Source organism: Morus notabilis, unplaced genomic scaffold (assembly GCF_000414095.1).
Source record: "Morus notabilis unplaced genomic scaffold, ASM41409v2 Scaffold183, whole genome shotgun sequence".
In the NCBI taxonomy this organism is placed as follows: Eukaryota; Viridiplantae; Streptophyta; class Magnoliopsida; order Rosales; family Moraceae; genus Morus; species Morus notabilis.
The window spans coordinates 33,123-55,706 of NW_010366371.1; the positions used below are offsets into that span (position 1 = coordinate 33,123).

The following is a 22,584-nucleotide window of genomic DNA, read 5'->3' on the forward strand; positions in this document are numbered from 1 at the left end:
CGTCTTTCCATGGCTGGTAGAATAGAGTTGGTTAAGAAAGTGGTTATTTATTCTCTTTTGCATTCTTTTATGGTCTATAGTTGGCCAAAGTCTCTTCTTTTGTTAGTTGGTAAAGCTATGAGAAACTTTATTTGGCCTGGTTCCATAGAGAATAGAAAGATGATTTCTATTGCTTGGGACAAGGTCTGCAGATCTGTTGGTGAAGGTAGCTTGGATATACGGTGTAGTGACCAAGAAAATCCTAGAATTTCAATAATGTAATTCATGTATTTAAGTCAAGGATTTTCCTGGAAAATCATTATACTATGTACATTTTGTGATTGAAGGATTTATGGAATTAACATCTACATTCCTAAATTCTGTAGTAGATTTCACGTTAAGTTCACATTTTTCCGATCAAGTAAATTCGATCGATAAATTCTCACCGTGCTTTAAAACAGAAGAATTTCCAGTACAGATACAATTTGAGAATCTTAATTTTAAGAATCTCCCAGCACAGTACAAACTAGCATCCAGTACCCGTATACAGGAGAAAATAACTGTCAGTATAATTTTGGACAGTTTTAATGAGTAACTTGTAATGACTGAGAAAATCCTATACTTTAAATAATAGAATTTATTTATTTAAGCCAAGGATTTTCCTAGAAAATATTATGCTATATTGTGAATGAAGGATTTATGGAATTAATATCTGTATTCATAAATTCTGTAATAGATTTCATGTTAAGTTCATGTTTTCGATCGATAAATTCTCGCCGTACTTTAAGGCAGAATAATTTTCAGTACAAGTATAGTTTGAGAATCTTAATTTCAAGAATCTCCAAACACAACATGATGTTAGCAGTGTATAAAAAAAACACACTGACATTTTAAAAGAAGAGAAAATCCTTAATTGCCAGACAGCTAGGTTAAAGTCAGAAGATAAACACCCATAGTAGAGGGGTACAATGTGAACTCGGGAGTTGACACCGTCAGAAACAACGTCATTTCCAAGAATTAACGCAGGAAAGTTAAATTTAGAATTGGTTCAGTCTAGAATAAATTTCAAGACTAGAAACAGTTCAAGATATTACGCGAGTAAGAATTTAATGTGATATCCAAAGCAGTGAATGATTTAACATTTAATTGTAAACAGTAGAAAAAGGAGCTGTCAAAAATGAAAATGAATTCCCGTCGGCTAAGTTACTTCCTTATAGTTAGTATAATTTTTATCTGTTTCAAAGGGAAACTTAAGAAAGTGGACAAGAGTATAATGGGGTGGGTGAGATTTTTCTCTCTCTCTTTCTCCACTTGGCCGGCCATGCATAGAAAAATAGAGCCAAAAATTTGGCTAGTGGAGTGTGCTAGAGGATTTTATGTTAAGGTGATGTGATGGTAGTGGTTGAAGGGGAATTAATGGTAAAGTTACTTCTTCCTTTCTCCTTCCAAATCCGGCCATGATTTAGGGGATTGAACCAAAAATTTGGTTGATTGAAGGAGTTGATGTGATGTTAAAAAAATGATTTCCAAGTTGTCTATAAAGGAACCAACATAGGATAAGCTTCATTTTTTTTCTCCTAGCTTTTTCCCCACTCAAAAATCCGGCCATACCACCCATTTCCTCTCAAATATTTTCTCCCACTCTCCCAATCTTGAGCCACTAGCAAACCATAGGAGAGGAAGAAGGAGATCAATGGATCTAGGAGGAGTCTAGACAAGCATTTCCTCCAAGGGTAAAGAAACTCTAAATCCCCTCTTTTTTCATGTTTTAGTAAAGTTCGAAATGTAGAAATATTTCTCTTAAATTTCCTTCTACTTTCTAGTTCCAAGCCATTAACAAATCTTAGAGGAGTTCAAAGGTTTTCAAGGAGAGAGAGAATTCTTCAAGGGTAAGTTCTCAAACTCTTCTCCATTAATTTCTAGCCAACTTTAAGCTTGGATTTATGGATGTAAATTTATGGTTCTTGAGGAAGATGTGTTGTAATAAGGGTGTGTGAGTTTTATGTTAGTTTTGTGAGTTATGAGGTTAGTTTAATGTGGTATGATTATGCTTGATTTAAGTGTGCTTATTTCAGGGTAGAGGAAAAATTTCCGGTTACTTTGAACGCGAAAATAAGAAACCTAGAGCGAGATTTTTCAATGTTTCAAAGCTTGAACTTATAGCCCTTGATGTTTTGAACATTTTCTATGACTATGACAAAACCTAATTTTAACTCTAAAAGCAAGTTTGAAGCCAGTTTGTAAAAACGGACAGGCTGTCTAACACAGTTTCAGAAAAAGAAAAAAGGGTGATTGCTACAGCATTGCTACAGCAATCCTATAGCATTTTAAAAGAAGATTTGCTGCAGCAATCCTACAACATTTTAAAAGAGATTGCTACAGCAATCCTAAAGCCTTTTCAAAAAGATTTCTACAGCAATATTAGAAGATTGCTACAGCAATCCTATAACATTTTTAAAAGGACTGCTACAGCCTTATTAAAGGATTGCTACAGCAAAAGAAAAAAAAACAGCAGCCATTATTTTCAGTTAAACGAGGCCTTTAGAGGCTGAATTTCAACTTTCTCTAAAAATGATAATTTTAGATCTCGATGAGTCAAAAAATTGTCGTGAAGAACAAATTTTCAAAATCCAACTCTAAGATGCAGTGAAACGTAGATTTCAGAAACTGCACAGTTTTAACAAAACGAAACTAAAACAGTGACGTTTTTAACAAAAGGTTATCAAAGAACCCGAGATGTGATTTCAGTAAAATAATATGGTATTAGACCTCGCTTTAATGAGGAATAGCCGTGAAGAAAGATTTCAAAAAAAAAGGGGTTTCTACAACATAGTTTCACGGTGGTTTACAAGTCAACCGTATAACGACTTGGGGAATAGTTTTCAAAAGTCGATATTCGAAAAGAGATTTTACAATGGGATTTTAGTGCTTCTAACTAAATGAGTGAGTTATCATTTTATAAAATCGAATGATAGTTCTTTTAAAAGCTTAATAGTTTTTGAGCAAAACATCCCGACGGGCACTTACAAGCCCAACACGATAGGTCCTTAGAATTTTGAGGATTTGATGTGGGTCCAACGCCCGCATTAATTTAAGAGACTCCGTTAGAGTTTAAATTTCAACGGCCTAAGAGCTAGAATACCGTGAATAAGTTTCTAGGCCGAATTGGGCCTTAATAATATAATGAGTCCAATGAGGAAAAATTATGGAGAATAAGTTATTAGATTGGGTAAATGATTTTCAACCTAGACATAAATATGCTAAGGGCAATTAAGAAAAATAAGATTTTGAGGATTTAATAAATTGATCCTTATAGTAAATTATCCTTCAGTAAAGGAAAGGAATACATGCCTTAAGTAAAGGGCTGGATTTCCTTCATAAGCTGCTAAAACAAAATAGCAAATGACAGATAATCCCACACTCTCAATGGGTGTTCATTTTCAGAAGTAAGCAAGTAAGAGAATAGGCTGTTTGGTGAAAAGTGGATTCTAGCTCTGTAAATCAGGTAAGTAGGAATCTCGCCTACAGCATGAATAGATTTTAAAGAAAAAATTACACATGTTATATATGTATGTTTATGCTTTAAGTATTGTGTGTGATGCTATGTCATGCTACATACACATAAGCAACGCACATGAATTATATGTGTTTGAGTTAATTTAATGTTATGTATACTATGCTAGATCATACTGCATACACTTAAGCAGTGCACATGAAGCATATGTGTTTGAGTACATTCCATGTTATAGTATGCTATGCTATGTCATATTGCATACACCTTAATAAGTCAAGAGAAACTTATAAGAATAATATCAGTGGAGTGCCGTCCCAGCCTCCACAAGGGAGGTAACTCAAGCTCCACAAGGGAGAAAAAGAAAATAACAATAATGTCCTCCGACTCAAGGGAGGCATTCAAGTTATAATCACGGTGTCGTGGGGGACCTTGCAAACCCTCACGTTCCGATGATTGAGCGCAAGTGGTACTCGAGCACTCGGGCCCATCAGTAAGAAAGATAAGATAAGATAATAAGACTATGATAAGACATCATAATTAAGTATAATCAGCTCATGCATATTTATGCATGTGAACTTACAGTTATTTTGTGAGAGATAGTTCCTACTTGCTGAGCGAAAGCTCAATCAGATATGTTCATGCTGTAGGTAAGAAACCTATCAGTAATTCTTGAAGGGCAGTGGCAAGCGACGGGCGAATGGTGGAGATGGGAATGGATACCGCTCACAGTTAAATCTTCCGCAGTAAGTTAAAGTAAAATCATGTATATGTATATATGATTCAAATGTTTCAAGCACGTATGTTTTAAAAGTATATGTACATATGTATGTGAAGAGAACCGAGGTTGTAGCTAACAACCCTAGTCTTGAGTTTTTAAGTTTTAGAATGTTGCAACAGTGCATGCAACAAATAAACGAACTTTAAATATGACGGTTTAAATGATTGATTTTGAAAGGACTTTAAGAAGTACTTGAATTTAAGATTTCTCACAAAATTCGTTTTAAGGTCAAATTAGATGGCCCGAATGTATTGGCTAGTTTTAGAAAGGCTTTTAAAGAGCATTTGAAATAAGAGTTCAAATGCTGCTCTGTTAGATATTTTTAGTAGGTTTTATCTTAGTTGAAATTAAGAAAAGCTTTAAGAAATTTAGTGATTCATTCTTTTGAAATTATCGTTACGAATTATGAGATTATTCCTTCTTATATTTAAAAAAAAAATGTTCCGCAAATTTTAAGAAATCCCAGTAAGTACGAGTTAAAAAGTAAGCTATGGTGGCGGCCTCATAAGAGGGTCGTCACATAACTTAAGGGAATGGACAAAAGTACAAGGGGTAGGTTAGTGTGTGTGATTTGATGTGATGTGATGAGAGAGGTGAATAGGACTCATGATTAGTTTTTTTTCTCCTTTTTCTCTTCACTTGGCCGGCCATACTTAGGGATTTATAGTTAAAAATTTTGGTTAAATGTTGAGTGTGCTAGAGGATTGATGTGATAGTAGTGATTGAAAGGAAATCATGACATTTTCTTCCTTCACTCTTTCACTCACATTGGCCGGCCATCTTTAAGGTGTTTTAAGCAAAATTTTGTTTAGTTAAGTAGACTAAAGGAAGTAATAACCTAGTGGTCTATAAATAGAACCAATGTGATATAAGCCTAACTTTTACTTTATCTTACTTCCTTCTCCATATCCAAAACCGGTTCTCCAAAGCTCCAACCTTCAAGTTTTCTAAACTTTTCCCTCACCAAAACCAAGCCATCCCTTACCTCACACACACTCAAAAGTTTTCATAAATCTCACCACAAATCCTAGTTTAAGTTAAAGGAGAAAAGGAGGAGTCTAAACAAGCATTTCTCCAAGGGTAAAAACTCTAAAATTCTCTCTTTTTCATGTTTTAGTAAAGTTAGAAATGTAGAAATATTCTTCTCAAATTTCCTTATCCTCTTTTAGTTTCAAGCCGTTAACAAATCTTAGAGGAGATCAAAGGCTTTCAAGAGAGAGAACTCTTTAAGGGTAAGATTCTTAAACTCTTCTCCATTATTTTTCTAGCCAACCTTAAGTACGAATTCATGATGTAATTTGTGGTTCATGAGGAGATAAGTGTAATAAGGGTGTGTGAGTTTTATGTTAGTTTTGTGAGTTTTGAGGTTAGTTTGATGTGATATGTTTATGCTTGATCTAAGTTGCTTATTTTCGGATTAGAGGACAAATTTTCCGGTGACTTTGACTGCGAAAATGAGGACCTTAGAGAGAGATTTTTCAATGTTTCAAAATTTAAACTTATAGCCCTGGATATTTTGAACATTTTCGGTTACTATGACAAAATCTAATTTTAACTCTAAAATCAAGTTTGAAGCCATTTTGTAAAAACGGACAAGCTGTCCAACATAATTTCGAAAAAAAAAACTGGCAGCCACTAGTTCAGTCAAACGGGACCCTTAGAGGTTGAATCTCGATTTTTCACAAAAGTGACAATTTTAGATTTCGACGAGATGAAGAAATTTCATGAAGAAAAGATTTTTAAAATCCGACCCTAAGAGATACTAAAACACAGATTTTTGAAACAGCACAGTTTTTTACTAAAACAGTTTTAAGAAAAACAGCAGCTACGGTTTTCAGCCAAACGAGGCCTTTAGAGGCCAAATTTCAACTTTCACTAAAAACAACAATTTTAGATCTCAACGAGACGAGGAATGTTTGCGAAGAGCAAAATTTTGAAATCCGACTCTAAGATATAGTAAAACGTAGATTTCAAAAATTGCACAGTTTTTAACAAGACAAAACTAAAACAGTGTCGGTTTCAACAAAAAGTTATAAAAGAACCCGAGATAGAATTTCAGTAAAATACAATGACATTAAACCTCATTTTAATGAAAGTATTCATAAAGAAAGTTTTCAAGGAAAAATGCTTTCTTTAAAGAACATAGTGGTTTACCGAGTGAATTATCCCAACGGGCACCTACGAGCCCAATACGATAGGTCCGTAGAATTTCAAAGATTTAATGTGAGTCCAACATCCACATTAGTTTAAGAGACTCCGTTGGATTATAAATTTTCACGGCGTAAAAGTTAGAATGCCATGTATAAGTCCTAGGCCGAATTGGGCCTTAATATCATACCAAGGAAAATTAAGGAAAATAAGATTTTGAGGGTTTAATAAATTAATCTTTATTATCCTTTAGTAAAGGAAAGGAATATATGCCTTATGGAAAGGGTTAGATTTTCCTTCATAAGTTGCTAAAATAGAATAGCAAATAACAGTTAATCTCACACTCTTAATGGGTGTTCATTTTCAGAAGAAAGCAAGAGACTAGGCTGATAGGCGAAAGGGAGATTCCAGCTTTGAAAATTAAGTAAGTAGAAATCTCGCCTACAGTATAAATAGATTTTAATGTAAACAGTACACATGAACTATATATGTTTGAGTACATTTAATGTTATGAATGCTATGCTATGTTATACTACATACACTTAGCAGTACATCCGAATTATATGTGTTCGAGTACATGATAGAGTATGCTATGCTAGGTCATATTGCATACACCTTAATAAGTCAAGATGAACTTATAAGAGTAATCTCGGTTAAGTGCCGTCCCAGCCTCTACAAGGGAGGTAACTCAAGCTCCGCAAGGGAGAAAAGAAAAAAAAATAATAATGTCCTCCGACTCAAGGGAGGCATTCAAGTTATAATCACGGTGTCATGGGGGACCTTGCAAACCCTCACGTTCCAATGATTGCGCGCAAGTGGTACGAGCACTCGGGCCCAAAAGATAAGATAAGATAAAATAAGATAAGATAATAATATTCTGATAAGACATCATAATTAAGCATAATTGACTCATGCATATTTATTCATGTGAACTTACTGTTATTTTGTGAGAGGTAGTTCCTACTTGCTGAGCGAAAGCTCATTATAGAATGTTTATACTGTAGGTAAGCAACCGGCATAAAATGCCTGATGGACTGCCGGCGAGTGGACGAACGATGTGGGGCTCAGGATATGGATACCGCTCGCAAATAATTCCGCAATCAGCTTTATGTTATAAATAGTTTTGTTAATTATGATTCTGAAACAAATATGTTAATGTTTGAATATTTTAATTAAGAAAGCAATTTCGTATCTTATGTTTATTATAAGACCTTTTGAAAAAAAAAATGTTCCGAAAATTTTAAAAAATTTCAGTAAATACAAGTTAAAAAGTTAATTACAATGACGGCCTCAAAGGAGGGTGATCACATACGGAATATTTTCACTCTTAACAAGGCTTGTTTGAGTAAATTTGCTATGAATTTTATTTTAAAGCTTGATGGGGTTTTTCCTTTTTTGAGAAGTTGTTTTTTAAGAGTTGACGGTTCTCTTAAGTCTCAGATTGTCTCTTCTATTTGGCTGCGATCAAGAAGTTAGTGGGAAAGCTTTCTATGGAGTCCAGGTGGTTGGTTGGTAAAAATTCTAAAGTGAATTTTTGGAAAGATAATTGACTTGGATTCCTTTTAGTAGATTGGTTGGACATCCTGGATCGTGTTAGAGCTCGTCTTTCACTTGTTGTCTTGGATTTTTAGGATGGTTCTTCTTGGAATATTCCTTCTGCTTTTGCTGGTCTTTTTTCTCATGTTGTTCAAGCCATTAGTCGAGTTTTGGTTGCTGGTGAGGATCGTTTAGTTTGGACTAAGTCATTGGGTGGTGACTTAGGACGGTTTCTATTGAGCCTTGGGGCAGAAAGATTTGGTACAGCTATATTGCTCCTCGAAGGTCGCTTGATTTTTAGAAAGCTCTTCATGGAGCTCTTCCAGTAGAGACTGTTTTGCAAAAGAGAGGTATAATTTTTGCTTCAGTTTGTCATTTTTGCTATAAACATGAGGAATATATTTGTCATTTGTTCCTTGAGTGTGATTTTGTGGCTGCAATATAGAATGAGATCTCAGAAATTTTTGGTAGATGGGTATTTCTTGATGGTAACATTGAGGACATGATATCTTGTGGTTTAGAAGCAGATTTTGGTTCTCAAGTTTTGTGTTTATGGATTTCTGCAGTTATTACTTGCTTCTGGGCTATTTGGTCTATGCGAAACAGGGTAGTGTAGCCCCTAGTTTTTGTTTCCTTTGGCTAGCAATGAAGCAGCCGGTTGTTAAGGTTGGTAAACTCAAGATTGGTGTGATGAGAAATTCTCAACAAGAGTTACTTGCTCTCAAAGCTTTGACCTTGCAGTTGTGTCTAGAAAGGCTCCTAAGATCTTTTCTGTTGTTTGGAGAGCTCCTCCGCCGATTTGGATTAAAGCTAATATAGATGGGGCGGCTAAGAGGAATGGTCTTGCTAGGGGAGGTGCAATTTTTCGTAATTGTAGAGGTTTTTTCTCAGGAGCTTTCAACATCTTCTATGGTGAGTGTTTAGCTATTAAAACTGAGATGTGGACTATTATTATGGCTAAGGGGTGGAAACACCTTTGAATAGAAAGTAATTCTGCTTGTGCTGTTCATCTTTTTTGGTGCGGTTGTACTAAAGTTCTGTAGTCTCTTCGAATGTTTGGATTGACGCTCTTGAGAATGCTAGTTCTGTAAATTTTGTTATATCTCATTCTTGCGAATACAGTTACTGATTGTTTGGCTAATTTCGGTATAGTTTCTGCATGTTACACTTGGTGGCTGAATGCTCTAAGTTTTAGATATTTTGGGTTTAAATATTTCTGGATTCGCAAGAAATAGGTTTAAGATTTGACTTTGTTGTTTTATCTTTTCTGCTGTATTTTTCTTTTTCTTTTAATAAAAATCAGAAGTCGTACCCCAACCAATGACTTCATTTCTGAGAGCAGCATCATCATCATCAATATTCCCATTGCTACCCGCTAAGCTAATGGACTCAGCCCAAACCTCCCTCCGCGGCCCTCAGAGCCTCGTCGCCTTGGCCCAGCAGCTCCGCCTCTACAAGCCCACGCCGACGCCTCTCGACGCCGACGCCGAGGACGACGAAGAAGCCGCCGGCAAAGTCGTCTCCCAGCTCGGCTTCGCCGAATCGGCGGCTCCGATAACGCGGGACCCACAGAGGTTCAGACCGAAGAGGGCCGCCGTCTTGATCTGCCTCTTCGAAAGCGACGCCGGTGATCTGCGCGTGATCCTCACGAAACGGTCGTCGAGTCTGTCCACTCACTCGGGTCGGATTCGCCGTGCTGGGGTTTTGGTTTGAGGTGATTTCTTAGAGCTGTTTTGTTGCCGAGAAACTGAGGCGCAAAAATGAATGTTTGCGTTGCAGGTGAAATCGCGTTACCGGGTGGGAAAGCAGAGGAAGGGGATAAGGATGATGGGGACACTGCTACCAGAGAGGCGAAGGAGGAAATTGGTTTGGATCCTTCTCTTGTTAATGTCGTAACTGTTCTTGAGCCATTTTTGTCCAAGGTACCATTTTTTGAGTTTTCATTGCCATTTTTGTCGCAAATTTGTTCTGTTCTCGTTTTGCTTTTGAGACTTTTTAGTGTTTTGCGTTTTATGTTGATTGTTTGAAAGCTTACTGAAGTTCTAGGGATATTGGGCTCTTCTCTTATATCAGTTTTGAGAGTTTCATTGTGTAATTTTGCATCAAGTGATGATGAGAATTAAGTTTGTAGAAGAAATAAAGCAATTAGATGATGAGATGAATGACTTATAAGCACTTAGTTCTCCAATCATTTAATTGGATTTAATATTTCTACTTTGTAATCATCAATTCAATTGTTACATTCAGTGGTTTCAAATGCAGTTAGTTTATTGCATAATATGCAGAGCTGTAATTCTTATTTCCATATTTCTCTGAAAAGATAAGCTAATTGTGGCATTGAGTGGAAATTCCATTGTTACAAAATCATGGGAGTGGTCATAATCTTGTGCTGGTTTTGATCTGTAATTTGGTAGTGATAATTTGTCTTAATGGTTCACGATGAAATGAAACCCAAAAGGCATAAAATTTTTAGCCTTTACAGGTGAGACGTTATGACTCAATACAAGCTAATTCTGAAGGTAGAAAAGTAACGTTTAGATCCTCAAATATGGTATTCATACGGAATACAGGGGAGCCACTTGAGACTAGTGGTTGGTTGTGGGAGTGTGTGTGCGTGTCCACCAGGGTATGAATTCTGCTGGTTTCATTTTGTTAGTAAAGTGTGGGAGCCATTGATCCTACATTTTATCAAAAATACGGCAAAAAAGGGTACGGGGAATCAATATGAAAAAACAAGTATGGCTAGTCTTAGGCATATGCATTACCCGCTTAAGTTTATTTGTCATATTTGGCTAGGGATATTGGCCAGCTCTGTTGAGTATGGGGTTTGGTGACGTTAACCTGTATCTTTACGTTACTAAATGAGCCTTTTACATCTTTCATGTTCGCTGCTTCCCTTGATAATTATAGCGTGCCCACGAGATTTATCGAGCACGAGTTCGAATGTTGAATTAAAAGTGATTAATGATCAGTTTAGTGTAAATGAAAAAAGTCGTTGGTTCTCCTTGCAGCACTTTCTCAGAGTTGTTCCAGTTATTGGCATACTTACAGACAAGGAAGCCTTCAAGCCTGCTCCGAATCCCGCTGAAGTGGATGCTGTATTTGATGCTCCTTTGGAGATGTTTATCAAGGTTTCTCTCTTTTAATCCCCTTTCACTCTGCATTCAATTTGTCGAAATACTTCGATTAAATGGATTTTTTAAGGAACATGGATTTTCTTAGCAAAAAAATGGATTTTTTAAGGAACATGCATAACATTTATATCGCAGGATGAAAACCGAAGGGCGGAAGAGAGAGAGTGGATGGGGAACAAGTATATCATTCACTTCTTTGACTATGAAACTGAGAACAAGAAGTTCTTGATATGGGGTTTAACTGCTGGGATCTTGATAAGGGCTGCATCGGTCGTATACCAACGGCAGCCGCCTTTTCTGGAGCAGAATCCTGTTTTTAAGGTTCCTGGAACTGTAAACAAGGATACTATGTTGCCTTAAATTCAAGGGAAATTTCACTGGATTGTAATAATATGTTTGACCTGATTGAAATAGTGTTTTTGCCTAGGGAGATAAAGGTTTAGATGGAGCGAAAATAATAATAGTAATAGTAATAGTAATAGTAACAAAGTCTAGCCATTTCATTTTTTTAGTTGTTATCGTGCTCATACGGTGAAATAGCATCAAATGTTTCAGTTCAGAGGCAGCCAGGCCCAGGCATCAAGCTCAGGAACCTTTTTATTTTATTATTTTTTTTTTTTTTTTTCATCATACAGAGGAACTAAGGTGATGTCCCGAATCTCCCGATATATGGTGATAATTATGAATTCAATATGTTCCCATCCCAAAAAAAAAATAAATAAATAAAAATACAAGCTTGTTGACATTGAGCAATTCTACGTGTAAAAAATTTACCAAATCTTGAATGTTGATTGATTAATATGCTACGTTTAGAGCGGCCTAGTATTGAAGAGACATCCATAGCTTCAGCCAAACTATATGGCCGTCCATTTGCTGCAGATACCGTGAATATTTAGTAGGGGTTAATTCGCGTATAGTGACAATGTTGTGTGTTAGGTAGGAGGCATCTTTCCAAAGCCCAAAGCCAAACTTGTTTAAGGTCATCGGTTGTTCTATTTTCAGCAATAAAATAAGAGCAAGAGTACCCCAGATGATCTCGAGAAAGTAGCTTATCCCTACATGGGATACAGATCCTTCATGAAGTGGATTGTTTATATAGCACGCCAGTGAGGCGGGACTTATTCGAATTCAAAGACCTTATGTACGAGACCGAACATCAAAAATGAGCGGTGGTGTTTAGATCAACAATTAAGGGCCCGTTTAGTTCGCTGATTCGAGTTTTTAACTCGAGTTGATATGTGATTTTATGTGAAAACTTTTTACTGTAACAAAAAAATTAGATGTAATTGTTTCAAAGAGTTTTTTACTGTAACAAAACTCAAATTTTAAACTCAAATTGGTAAAATGAACGGAACTTAAATCTATGTTGTTAGACTTCTTTGAGATGTACTTTTTGTAATTCGAATGCTCCTTATGGGAGCGGGCCAGGCGGCTAGTGAGCCGTCATAAGGCTTCCAGAGGATCTAGAGAGTTAAAAGCCATAGTTTCTTTAACTTTAAGACGCATCTCATTTGGCCCTTGCAGTTTTCAAACGTACTACTACTAAAGCCCTTTAATTTATCGAAAAGTCTCACTTTGCACTTGCATCTATTTCCGTGAGAAATATTTCGTGAGTACCTTTTTATTTTAGGGTTTTTTGGTTGCCATCTGGCTAATTATATATAAAAACATTAAATGTAAATTAAAAATACTGTCATGTGTTTGCTTGTTACTAACTTGTGATTGCTTTTGTTGCATTCTAATCCTTCGGGTTTTTGGTAGCAACGCAACTAATTATGCTGTAAACAGTTCTTTTGCATGCAAGTTAAATTCTTGATCTTGACCAATGTATGTACGATATTGTTATTATCTATTTTTTGGGGCCAATTTGACATTGTTGTGCTATTAAAAATTTCTGCTATTGCTGTGCTATTAGTCATAAGTTATTGTGATCAGAAGTATGTAGGTGTTTAGTAAATTTTTTTCCAAAGTTACTGTGAATACCAGAAATAGAAATTTAGGTGTTTGGTAAGCTATATATAAAATTGCATATATAATGACTAAAATAGACATACTTTAACACATATACTTATAATTAGTTTTATTTCTATTTTTATAGTCAATATCCATAATATTTATATACCAAAATACTAAAAAAATATAATTTTCATTTTATTAATTAAAATATCTCTATAAATAAATTAGTTTTATTTAAGGAGATAAATTATATACTATAAAGAAATTAAATAACAGTAAATTATTTTTCTAACTTGGAACATTATAATAAAAATATATTATTAAAATTTAGCATAAGATATTAATAAATATTTTTAATTTTTAAATAAACATTTAAAATAAAATATATTCTTTAATTTTCTTTGGATGAAATAAAATGAGTTGATTGGGATTTAAGTTTTAGTATTGTGGTCATTTTAGTAAATTTAGACAATGACAGCAGAAGTTGCTGTGGAAAGCAAACCCTGACCTACTTCTCAAATTCTACTGTGGGGCAACAATTTTTAGAAGTTGTTGGACAAAAGCAGGTTTACCAAACACCCTGACATGTCGTAGCTTCTTAAAAAATCTAAAAGCAACTTTAAAAACAATGCCAAACGGGCTTTTATTTATTTTAATAAAAAAATGCTTGAAACACTACTACCACTGATGTTAAGCACCACCACTAATAAAATAGACTCTAATCTACGAGACGTATTTTTTATTAGTACATGACGCTTAACACTATCGATATAATAATATTTTTTTTATTAGGCGATCAATATGCCATAATAATGGACTTTCAGGGTCGCAGCTTTGACTCGTATTCCATATATTATCTGAGCAAGGGGACGGAGAACAAGTGGCGTCACGTAATCTTATTACAATCTTATCCCAAGAGCCGACATGCAACGCCAACTTGCAGCCAATTCAAATTGTGGAGTCCTAATTACATTGTTTTATTTTTCTTCTACATGCATATTAGATCGTCTATCTCAATTTTCATGGAGTAAAAACTTTACAACACGTAACTCGTATGTTACGAGTAAATCATTGTAAATTTTATATATCCATTCTCTTTATTATTATTATTATTATTAGTACTACTACTACAATTATTAAGTCGTCTTGTCCTTAACAATTGTGATGAGATCCAACAATCACAAAGTAGAGTTCATTTACTTTATTGATTTAAGTTTTTAATTTAAATTGAGATATGATTTTATGTGAGAATTTTTTACTGTAGTAAAAAAGTTAGATATGACTGTTTCTGATAGTTTTTTATTGTAACAAAACTTAAATTTTAAACTCAAATCGGTGTAATGAACGGGATTGTAGTTTCCATAATTTGCTCTCAAAAATATCATGTAGTTAGTGGAAAAATCTAGTTAGTCAAAATTTGATTGTGAATCTTGCGTTTCCCAAACCAACGCGAGTTATGACATCGACCAACTAGATACCCCATTACCGCCCTTTTCTGGGGCCAGCCCACCACTTGAGTTGAGACTGACTTCCAAATAAATCACAAAAAAAGCTTTGATTGTTCTTTGCCCGTCACGCATTAAAAAGGAAACAAATCAAAGATTTTGGAATGGGTTCGAACGAGGTTGGGTTATCAGGGGCAGGATCACGACGGCTGGAGACGTTGGCTCGGCATTTCCGCCCTCACAAACCACCACCACCGCAAGATGCTGCTGGCTTTTCCAGGCGGGCTGCGGTTCTGGTATGTCTTTTCGAAGGCGAACATGGCGATCTGCGCGTAATTCTCACCAAGCAAGCCTCGACAATCTCCTCTTATTCGGGTACCACAAAAGTTTTGGCGCTGGAGCTTAAGCTAATAAGAAGAAGGAAAAAAAAGACTTGTTTTCTAATATCATATTATTCTTTCATTGATTTTGTTTTTCCTTTTATTGCAGGCGAGGTTTCGCTGCCGGGTGGGAAAGTGGAGGAAGGTGATGCAGATTATGTTGACACGGCCTTGCGTGAAGCTAAGGAGGAGATTGGCTTGGATCCTTCTCAAGTCACTGTTGTAACTGTTCTTGAACCTTCATAGCCAAGGTTAGATATATATATATGTGTGTGTGTGTGTGTGTGTGTGTGTGTGTGTATATATATATATATGTTATATATATATATATGTATGTATGTATGTATGTATATATATATGTGTCACTGTGTTTGTACTGTAAGCTAAGGTCAGCTTTGTGAACTGCTATATATCCGAGGCAGATAAATCTTTCAGCTGTGAGTAAATAAGCAAGAAAAGCAAAATGCAACGAACCATTCCAACAATAATACTCGTGAAGAGTAAGAACGATATATTAATGACCAAATAATAAGAACAAAGGCACAAAAGTATATATTTATAACCTCTGCAAGAGAAAGCACTTTTGAAAGGTTTGTTGAGGGGATTTTATATCCTGGATTAAAGGAAGATTTTATGACCACCAATGGGTTGGTGGTGGTTATAATGCCTTTTTTTTTTTGGGTGCTCTTGACATAGGTTTAAGGTTCGATAATCGATACTTTAGAACTTCATTTTAGTTCCCAACTTAGTTATTAAACTGTGCGGTGGTGGTGTGAGTGAAACTGGGTTCAGAAAGGAAACGAACAAAAAAAAGAAAAAGATATTACAAGGCATGGTATATGAACTGCTTTTTTTTTTTTTTTTGGGTTTTCTCATTAGAAAAGCTAATTTCTTTGTGCAGAGTGATGTGCTAGGGGTTCCTGTAATAGGCTTACTGTCTAACAAGAAGGCGTTCAATCCAGCTCCAAATACAGCAGAAGTGGAAGCAATATTTGACGCTCCCTTAGAAATGTTTCTCGAGGTTTTTACCTTGTTTCATTTCTTCCTTTCTAATTACTTTAATTAGGCTCTCTACTAATTCACCCGACTTTCTCTTCAAAGAATTTTCTTTGATATCATCCATTGTCGCTGTCGGTACAGGACGAGAACCGAAGAGCGGAGGAGGCAGAATGGCAGGGAGAAGAGTTCATATGCAATTTCTCCGACTTCAAAGCAGATAACAAGAATTATGTCATATGGGCTTTGACTGCCGTAATTTTGATCACGGCCGCCTCGCTTGTGTACCAGAGGCCGCCTGCGCTCCCCGAGCGAAGACCGAAAATCTGGAGCAGAGGCGCTGCTAGACAAGCTTCAATGCTATAAATTCGTTCATTCAAAGTCAGCTCATCATGTAATTGTTGAATCCTATACCAACAGCCACTGACTTTTCCAAGTAAAATGCTGCTTTCAATGTTTCTATATTTGTCCATAACGATACTGTAGTCTACTACCTTAAATTCAAGGCGAAAATGTAATTGGTTTTTGTATCTTGATAATTCACCCTTTTTGTAACACAAAATTGAATTGGTATTTCTCAAATCTTTGTATGAGATGAAAATCAACAAATGTGCCTCCTCAATTTAGGTGCTCATGTCCCGTTCGTTGTACCTCCATCTCCAAGTCAAATTTGCATCAAGGCCATCTCTCTCTCTCTCTCTCTCTCTCTCTGCTTCTTCTTCTGTCTTCTGTAAGTCAAATTTGCATCAAGCCCATCTTTGTTCTTTTCCTCTCTCTCAAGTTTGACGTTGACCCATTAGGGTCAACTGACAACCACATCTTTTCCTTTGAATAAATTTAAAAAAAAATTATAAAAACTAGAAAAATACTTAAGAGACAGTCACCCATACTAAACAACACAACAAATATAAAATTTACATGTGAATCCTATATTGACCTGTCTTCTAGTATTGTTCAGTAAACCGCCTGTACATTAAAAAATTTGAGATGTATTACGCACTCTAAATCTAACGGCTGATATTGTGCTACGTGGTATATGGCAAAATTTGAGATGTATTACGCACTCGTTCATCTCACTTATTCGAGTTTTTAATTTTAAATTTTTATAATTAATTTTTTTTTAAAATATCACATTTAATTTTTTCTGTTATAATTAAAAATTTTTAAAAAATATCACATTTTAATTCAAATTGAAAACTCAAATCTACAATTAAGAATGAAAACAAGGCTCGAATATAACTTCTATTAAAAGAAATACACAGCCCACTATTGAAGACTAACCCCTAACTCCCAACCAAACAGGAGCTCAGGCTTTAAGAGAGAGAGAGAGAGAGAGAGAGTTGTTACAAACACGAAATCCGGGAATGGGAACGAGCGGCCTCGAAGTACGAGCTGGGTCAAAGAGGCTGCAGAGCTTGGCCGAGAATTTCCGTCCTCACATGCCACAACCAGAAACTGATTTTACCAAAAGAGCCGCGGTTCTGGCGTGTCTCTTCCGCGGCGACGGCGGCGATCTGCGCGTCATTCTCACCAAGCGATCCTCAACTCTCTCCTCTCACTCAGGTGCGTTCCCATTGTCCTTTTTTGCCGTGATAATATTTGTACAAATGTTTGATCTTTTACATTTTTGCATGTTTTTGGGTTGCAGGGGAAGTTTCCTTGCCTGGTGGGAAAGTGGAGGAAGGCGACGGAGACGACGTCGTTACGGCGTTGCGTGAGGCCAAGGAGGAGATCGGGTTGGACCCTTCTCAAGTCAATGTCGTCACTGTTCTCGAACCTTTTGTCACCAAGGTACGTGAGCTCTGTTAACTTGGTTGTGTTGTGCTGGATTTGTCCTTATATGCATGTTCTTTTGATTTTTTTCAGCTGTGATTTTTCCCATTAGTTGAAGATTTGCAATGATGAAATCTTTCTATGAATGCAAAATGGTCTCAGTAATTTGGTTCCGTTGGTTCAAATCCTAGCCATAGATGCAATGACTTTAACTAGAATTACCAATCTTTAGCAGTTAGATAATATGATATGCATTGGATAAGCCATCCTAAAGCTTTTAGATCTAAATAGACTTTTAAAGAGTTTCTTAGCTAAGTTTCAAACCTACCCTTTTTTTTTTGGGTGGGGGGGTTCTCATTAGGACTGCATTTTTTATGCAGATTGGTATGACAGTAGTTCCTGTAATTGGAGTACTTTCAGACAAGAAATCATTCGTTCCGGCACTGAATGCCGCAGAAGTGGAGACCATATTTGACGCTCCCTTAGAAATGTTCCTTAAGGTCAAATTCCATCTAGTTACAGTTCTGGAGATTTATTCAGTTTAATGAAATATGATTTCGGGAATTTCCTTTTGAGTCATCTTATCAATGAGTGGTGAACACAGGACGAGAATAGAAGAGCAGAAGAGAGAGAATGGAAGGGAGACAAGTATTTGCTGCATTTCTTTGACTATGAAGCAGACAACAAGAAGTTCGTCATATGGGCTTTAACTGCTGGCATTTTGATCAAAGTAGCCTCAGTCGTTTATGATCGGCCACCGGAATTTCCTGAGCGGAGGCCGAAATTCTGGAGCAGAGATGTCAATGAACAAACTAGCATGTCTAAGACCCAAACCTCGTGATATATAGTTCTTTATAAATACATACATGTAATATCTGTTTACAGCCTGCATTGCTTGAGATGCCAAAATGTCCAATTTTATAGATTCCAAGTGTACCTTCTTTTTATACAAAATTTGTAGTATTCAAGACATTAGATGAGTGAGTAGTACAAGCTAAAATCCTACTTGAGCATCAGATTGGAACTGGCCAAGTGCTTTAGGTTGAATGAGGGACGCACAAACAAATTAAGGTAAGTCCAAAGATAAACTTACTTTTTATTATCAGTGGATACTAACAAGTTATAGTACCATACATTTTACCAGAGGCAGACGCCCATACAAGTAGAAATTTAAGATAACAGAACTCATCCAAGTCACTAACCTTGGGCGTTTCAGAAACAGCGGGTGGCGCAAAGCATCACAGAAAAGAACTGGCATATTGCCTGCTTACTTGAACTGAATACTTCTCAGTGCCATATACACCGTTAAAAGTTTCAGTGATTACATAATGATTCTGCATATGTGTCAAACTCTAGAATTTTACTCATCTAAATCGAAATGCAAGTTGCTAAGATATTTAAATATAAATAAAAACATAAATCTGTTCAACCAAAACTAGATGAAAGGTCTTGACCTCCCTCAGCTGAAAACCTCATAAAATTTCTCAATGATAAGTAAACCCGAGTCAATCGATTCCAAAGGATCCTTCCGAAGACGATGTCTTAAGCAGTTAGGGATGACGGTAGCAATATCCTCTGCAGTCACTTTATCTCTTCCCTTCAAAGAAGCCAAAGCTTTTGCAGCCCTATTTGTCACAATATCTCCTCTCAATCCATCGACATTCAACTCTGCACAAACCTTTGAGATTTTCACCTTGAGATCGTGATCGATTTGAACTGACGAAAGTGAACTCCTAGCTGAAGCAATTTGGTTTTGCAGCTTTTCTTGCTCCTCTTTGTAAGAATTGCGGAATTCCTTTGGATTTCTGTCGAACCGAGCTCTCTCCTCCACAATCTTCACTCTGAGCTCTGCATCCCTAACAGTCCCCACTTGTGCGTGCATTCCAAACCGGTCAAGCAGCTGTGGCCTGAGTTCCCCTTCTTCTGGATTGCCTGAGCCAATCAAGATAAACCGAGCGGGATGTGAAATCGAGATACCCTCTCTCTCCACCGTGTTCCAACCAGAAGCAGCAGAATCGAGTAAAACATCCACCAAGTGATCGTCCAAAAGGTTGACTTCATCCACATACAGAATTCCTCTGTTGGCCTTTGCAAGAAGGCCGGGCTCAAAGGCCTTGACACCCTCAGTTAGAGCTTTCTCAATGTCAATTGTCCCACAGACTCTATCCTCCGTAGCACCCAAGGGCAAATCAACCATGTTGATTTTAGTCATGACAACAGAAAGTTCTTCCCCTTTCAAGACACTTTCTCTAACTTCCACGCCCATAGATTCCGGATCCTCTGGATCTGAGTTGTATGGGTCACCGGCAACAGCCATAATTTCAGGAAGCAAATCGACCAAAGACCTAACTGTGGTGGATTTCCCAGTTCCTCTATCCCCCATGATCATGACACCCCCAATCTTGGGATCAATCACATTTAGGAGAAGGCAGAGTTTCATCTCATCTTGTCCTACTATAGCAGCAAATGGATAAACCGGTCTCTGGCTTTCCTTAGCCGCAATCTTCTGGTCCTGAAAATTACCAATTTTTCCACTAATGTCAAAAATTTACTTCTGCTATGTATGTTCTCTTTTAAGTAACGCTTTGTTTATCCAGTGATCTTCTAACATTCACCAAAAATTAATGCTAAAACACCCAAAAAAGAAAAAAAAAAAAACACACCCTAAAGAGAGTTACCAAATTAACCTACCTATTAAATCAGAATTCATAATGTGTGTGCAATTAGAATGAATGGAACCAAAAGTGTATTTATATATGTGTGTGTGTGTGTGAAAAAGAACAAAGCAAACCTGTTCCACCGCGTTGATTTCAGTGGCGACATTGGAAACTGTAACATGAAACGGAGACCTCCCCTTCTTTCCATGAACCCCAACACCTCCATAGAGCCTTTTTAAATAACCCGTACCTGCAAAAGTAACAAAATTGTCGGCATATAAATGAATAATCCCCTGAAACTGCCAAAACCCATGTCCCATCTTAGTTAGAAAACTCATTTATTTGAAAAAAAGAAAAAAAAATCTCCAAAGAATAATGAAAACTGAGCTGGGTCTATGAGAAACAGGAAGAAAATTTGAGAAAATGTACCTGGGTTGAAGGAGAGAGAAGGAATGGAAGTCTTGGAGGAGCGAGAAGCCAAGATTGCCGTGGAAGAAGTTCCGAGTAAAGACGTCATTTTTCTAGAGTGTTTTGAGTGGAGTAATGGGTGTTGAGTCGTATTTGGGTTTGTTCAACTTCAAGAGACGTTTGACATTGAAATCTACTGGTTCGCGACGATGCTGTCCTAAAGATAAGAAGATAGATTACAGTGCTACTATCTGCTTTGTCGTATTTTCCTTTATTGTATTTTTTTTTATTTTACTTCCAAATAGAATAGTATTTCCCATTTTAAAAAAAAAAAAAAATTTGTGGCCGTTAAGAGTTCGCGAATTATGCCTTAAAAGACTTTATTAATTTTACTGATTTAAATTTTATTATAATAAAAAAATTTAAAAATAATTATATTTAATTTTTTTATTATAATAAAAAAATTTTATATAAAATAATATCTCAATTTAAATTAAAAATTCGAATCATCAACTAAACAGGCAGTTCTTAAAATAATGAAAATAACAAATAAGAAAAAAAATCTCAAGTTTTTTTTTTTCTGTGTTCTCAACTTTATTTAAAGATAACTTTAGTGGCGCAACAAAGCTCTTAATCAAGCTAACGTGGAAATTCTCTCAGCCAACGGTCTGTTAATATGGAAAACATCATTCTTTTGAGGACTTTTTTTTTTTTTTTTTGAAAATCCTTTTGAGGACATTTTAATCATTATAGTTAAAAAAAATTAAGCAATGAGCAATGCATTGACTGTAACGATTAGAAGAATTAAAATAATTTAATTATATTAATCATGATATATTAGTATGTCTAATTTATTATATAAATTATTATTTATTTCAAATAGTTTTAAAATTTATTATTTACTTAATTTAGTTTTAAAAATGTACTATTTACTACAATAATATTATGAGTAAAGTACATGTTTTCTTATGGTTTTAAGCAAACATATTATTTATAACATTCTAAATAATTGGGTGTTATTGTGGTCTTTATTTTTCTTTTTACTAATTGGATGGCAATATTTATTTTAATTGAAGTGACATAAATAATATTTTTTACTATCTTAAGTGGTAAACCTATATTTTTCCTATAACATTAAATATTCTAAAAAGAATAATGCCATGGACACCAACTCAAATTCTAACTTTTGTATATCAACTGATGTGACACGTGAGTTTTTATTTTTTCATTAGTGGGTGTTTAAAACATTACCATGTCAATTAATGAAAGAAATTACATCTACTAATAAAAAATAATAACTCACGTACTAAATCAGTTGGTACACAAAAATTAGACTTTGAGTTGGTGTTCCTAGCATTACTCTTCTAAAAAATAGTAAAGAAAAAAAAAAGTTCTATTCTAAATGAATTAACGAATATATAGTTCAATATTGCTTTTCTTCGTCGGTCGTCGTCTTGAAAGCATCGCAATAACATATCGTTCATTTTGAAAACCAATAGTAAATGACAAGTGATATTTTAGTTTTTCATTGTAAAGACGTGTCACTTGTCATTCAAGACAACGATAAATCCAAAAGAAAATGACATGTCATTTTAACATAAAAACTCTACGGGTGCGTTTAGTTGCAGTAGGGGAATGATAATAGTAATGAGAATGAGAATGATAATGGAATGAAAAATAAAATTGATTCATTTGTTTGGTTGTAATTTGAGGAATACTAACATGAATATTTTCATATTAACAAAATTACTCTTATATTATATATAACATTAATATTTTATATATCAATATAATTAATATAATATATAAAATTTAATATAATATAATATAATTATTTTTATATAATATATTACATGATTATGATATAGAATATAATAATA

General features: G+C 35.5%; 4 protein-coding genes across 7 annotated transcripts; 3 read left to right on the plus strand and 1 right to left on the minus strand.

Annotated features, from left to right (window-relative positions):
• Positions 1-8,576: 8,576 nt before the first annotated feature.
• Positions 8,577-11,648, plus strand: LOC21389585 (nudix hydrolase 15, mitochondrial). Of its 3 annotated transcripts, none has more exons than XM_024173498.1 (5): positions 8,577-8,867; positions 9,259-9,636; positions 9,735-9,877; positions 10,967-11,086; positions 11,225-11,648. In XM_024173498.1, the coding sequence occupies exons 2-5, from the start codon at positions 9,276-9,278 to the stop codon at positions 11,447-11,449; spliced, it is 849 nt and encodes a 282-aa protein (XP_024029266.1). In that variant the 5' UTR covers positions 8,577-8,867; positions 9,259-9,275; the 3' UTR covers positions 11,450-11,648. The 3 variants fall into 3 exon arrangements, with proteins under 3 accessions (XP_024029266.1, XP_024029267.1, XP_010108422.2); XM_024173499.1 differs by having other exon boundaries at positions 9,298-9,636; XM_010110120.2 differs by lacking the exon at positions 8,577-8,867 and having other exon boundaries at positions 9,081-9,636.
• Positions 11,649-14,624: 2,976 nt separating this feature from the next.
• On the plus strand, positions 14,625-16,496 carry LOC21389586 (nudix hydrolase 15, mitochondrial). Its single transcript, XM_024173509.1, has 4 exons — positions 14,625-14,865; positions 14,980-15,108; positions 15,758-15,891; positions 16,011-16,496. The coding sequence occupies exons 1-4, from the start codon at positions 14,655-14,657 to the stop codon at positions 16,230-16,232; spliced, it is 696 nt and encodes a 231-aa protein (XP_024029277.1). The 5' UTR covers positions 14,625-14,654; the 3' UTR covers positions 16,233-16,496.
• Positions 16,253-18,611, plus strand: LOC21389587 (nudix hydrolase 11). 2 transcript variants are annotated; one of them, XM_010110122.2, is made up of 5 exons: positions 16,253-16,302; positions 17,169-17,429; positions 17,515-17,657; positions 18,020-18,139; positions 18,244-18,611. In XM_010110122.2, exons 2-5 carry the CDS (start codon positions 17,231-17,233, stop codon positions 18,478-18,480), a joined length of 699 nt encoding a protein of 232 aa, XP_010108424.1. In that variant the 5' UTR covers positions 16,253-16,302; positions 17,169-17,230; the 3' UTR covers positions 18,481-18,611. The 2 variants fall into 2 exon arrangements, with proteins under 2 accessions (XP_010108424.1, XP_024029276.1); XM_024173508.1 differs by lacking the exon at positions 16,253-16,302 and adding an exon at positions 16,553-16,596.
• A 100-nt stretch (positions 18,612-18,711) lies between these two features.
• Positions 18,712-20,960, minus strand: LOC21389588 (magnesium-chelatase subunit ChlI, chloroplastic). Its single transcript, XM_010110123.2, has 3 exons — positions 20,726-20,960; positions 20,431-20,546; positions 18,712-20,151 (listed from the first exon to the last, which is right to left on the minus strand). Exons 1-3 carry the CDS (start codon positions 20,811-20,813, stop codon positions 19,099-19,101), a joined length of 1,257 nt encoding a protein of 418 aa, XP_010108425.1. The 5' UTR covers positions 20,814-20,960; the 3' UTR covers positions 18,712-19,098.
• Between the last annotated feature and the right edge of the window lie 1,624 nt (positions 20,961-22,584).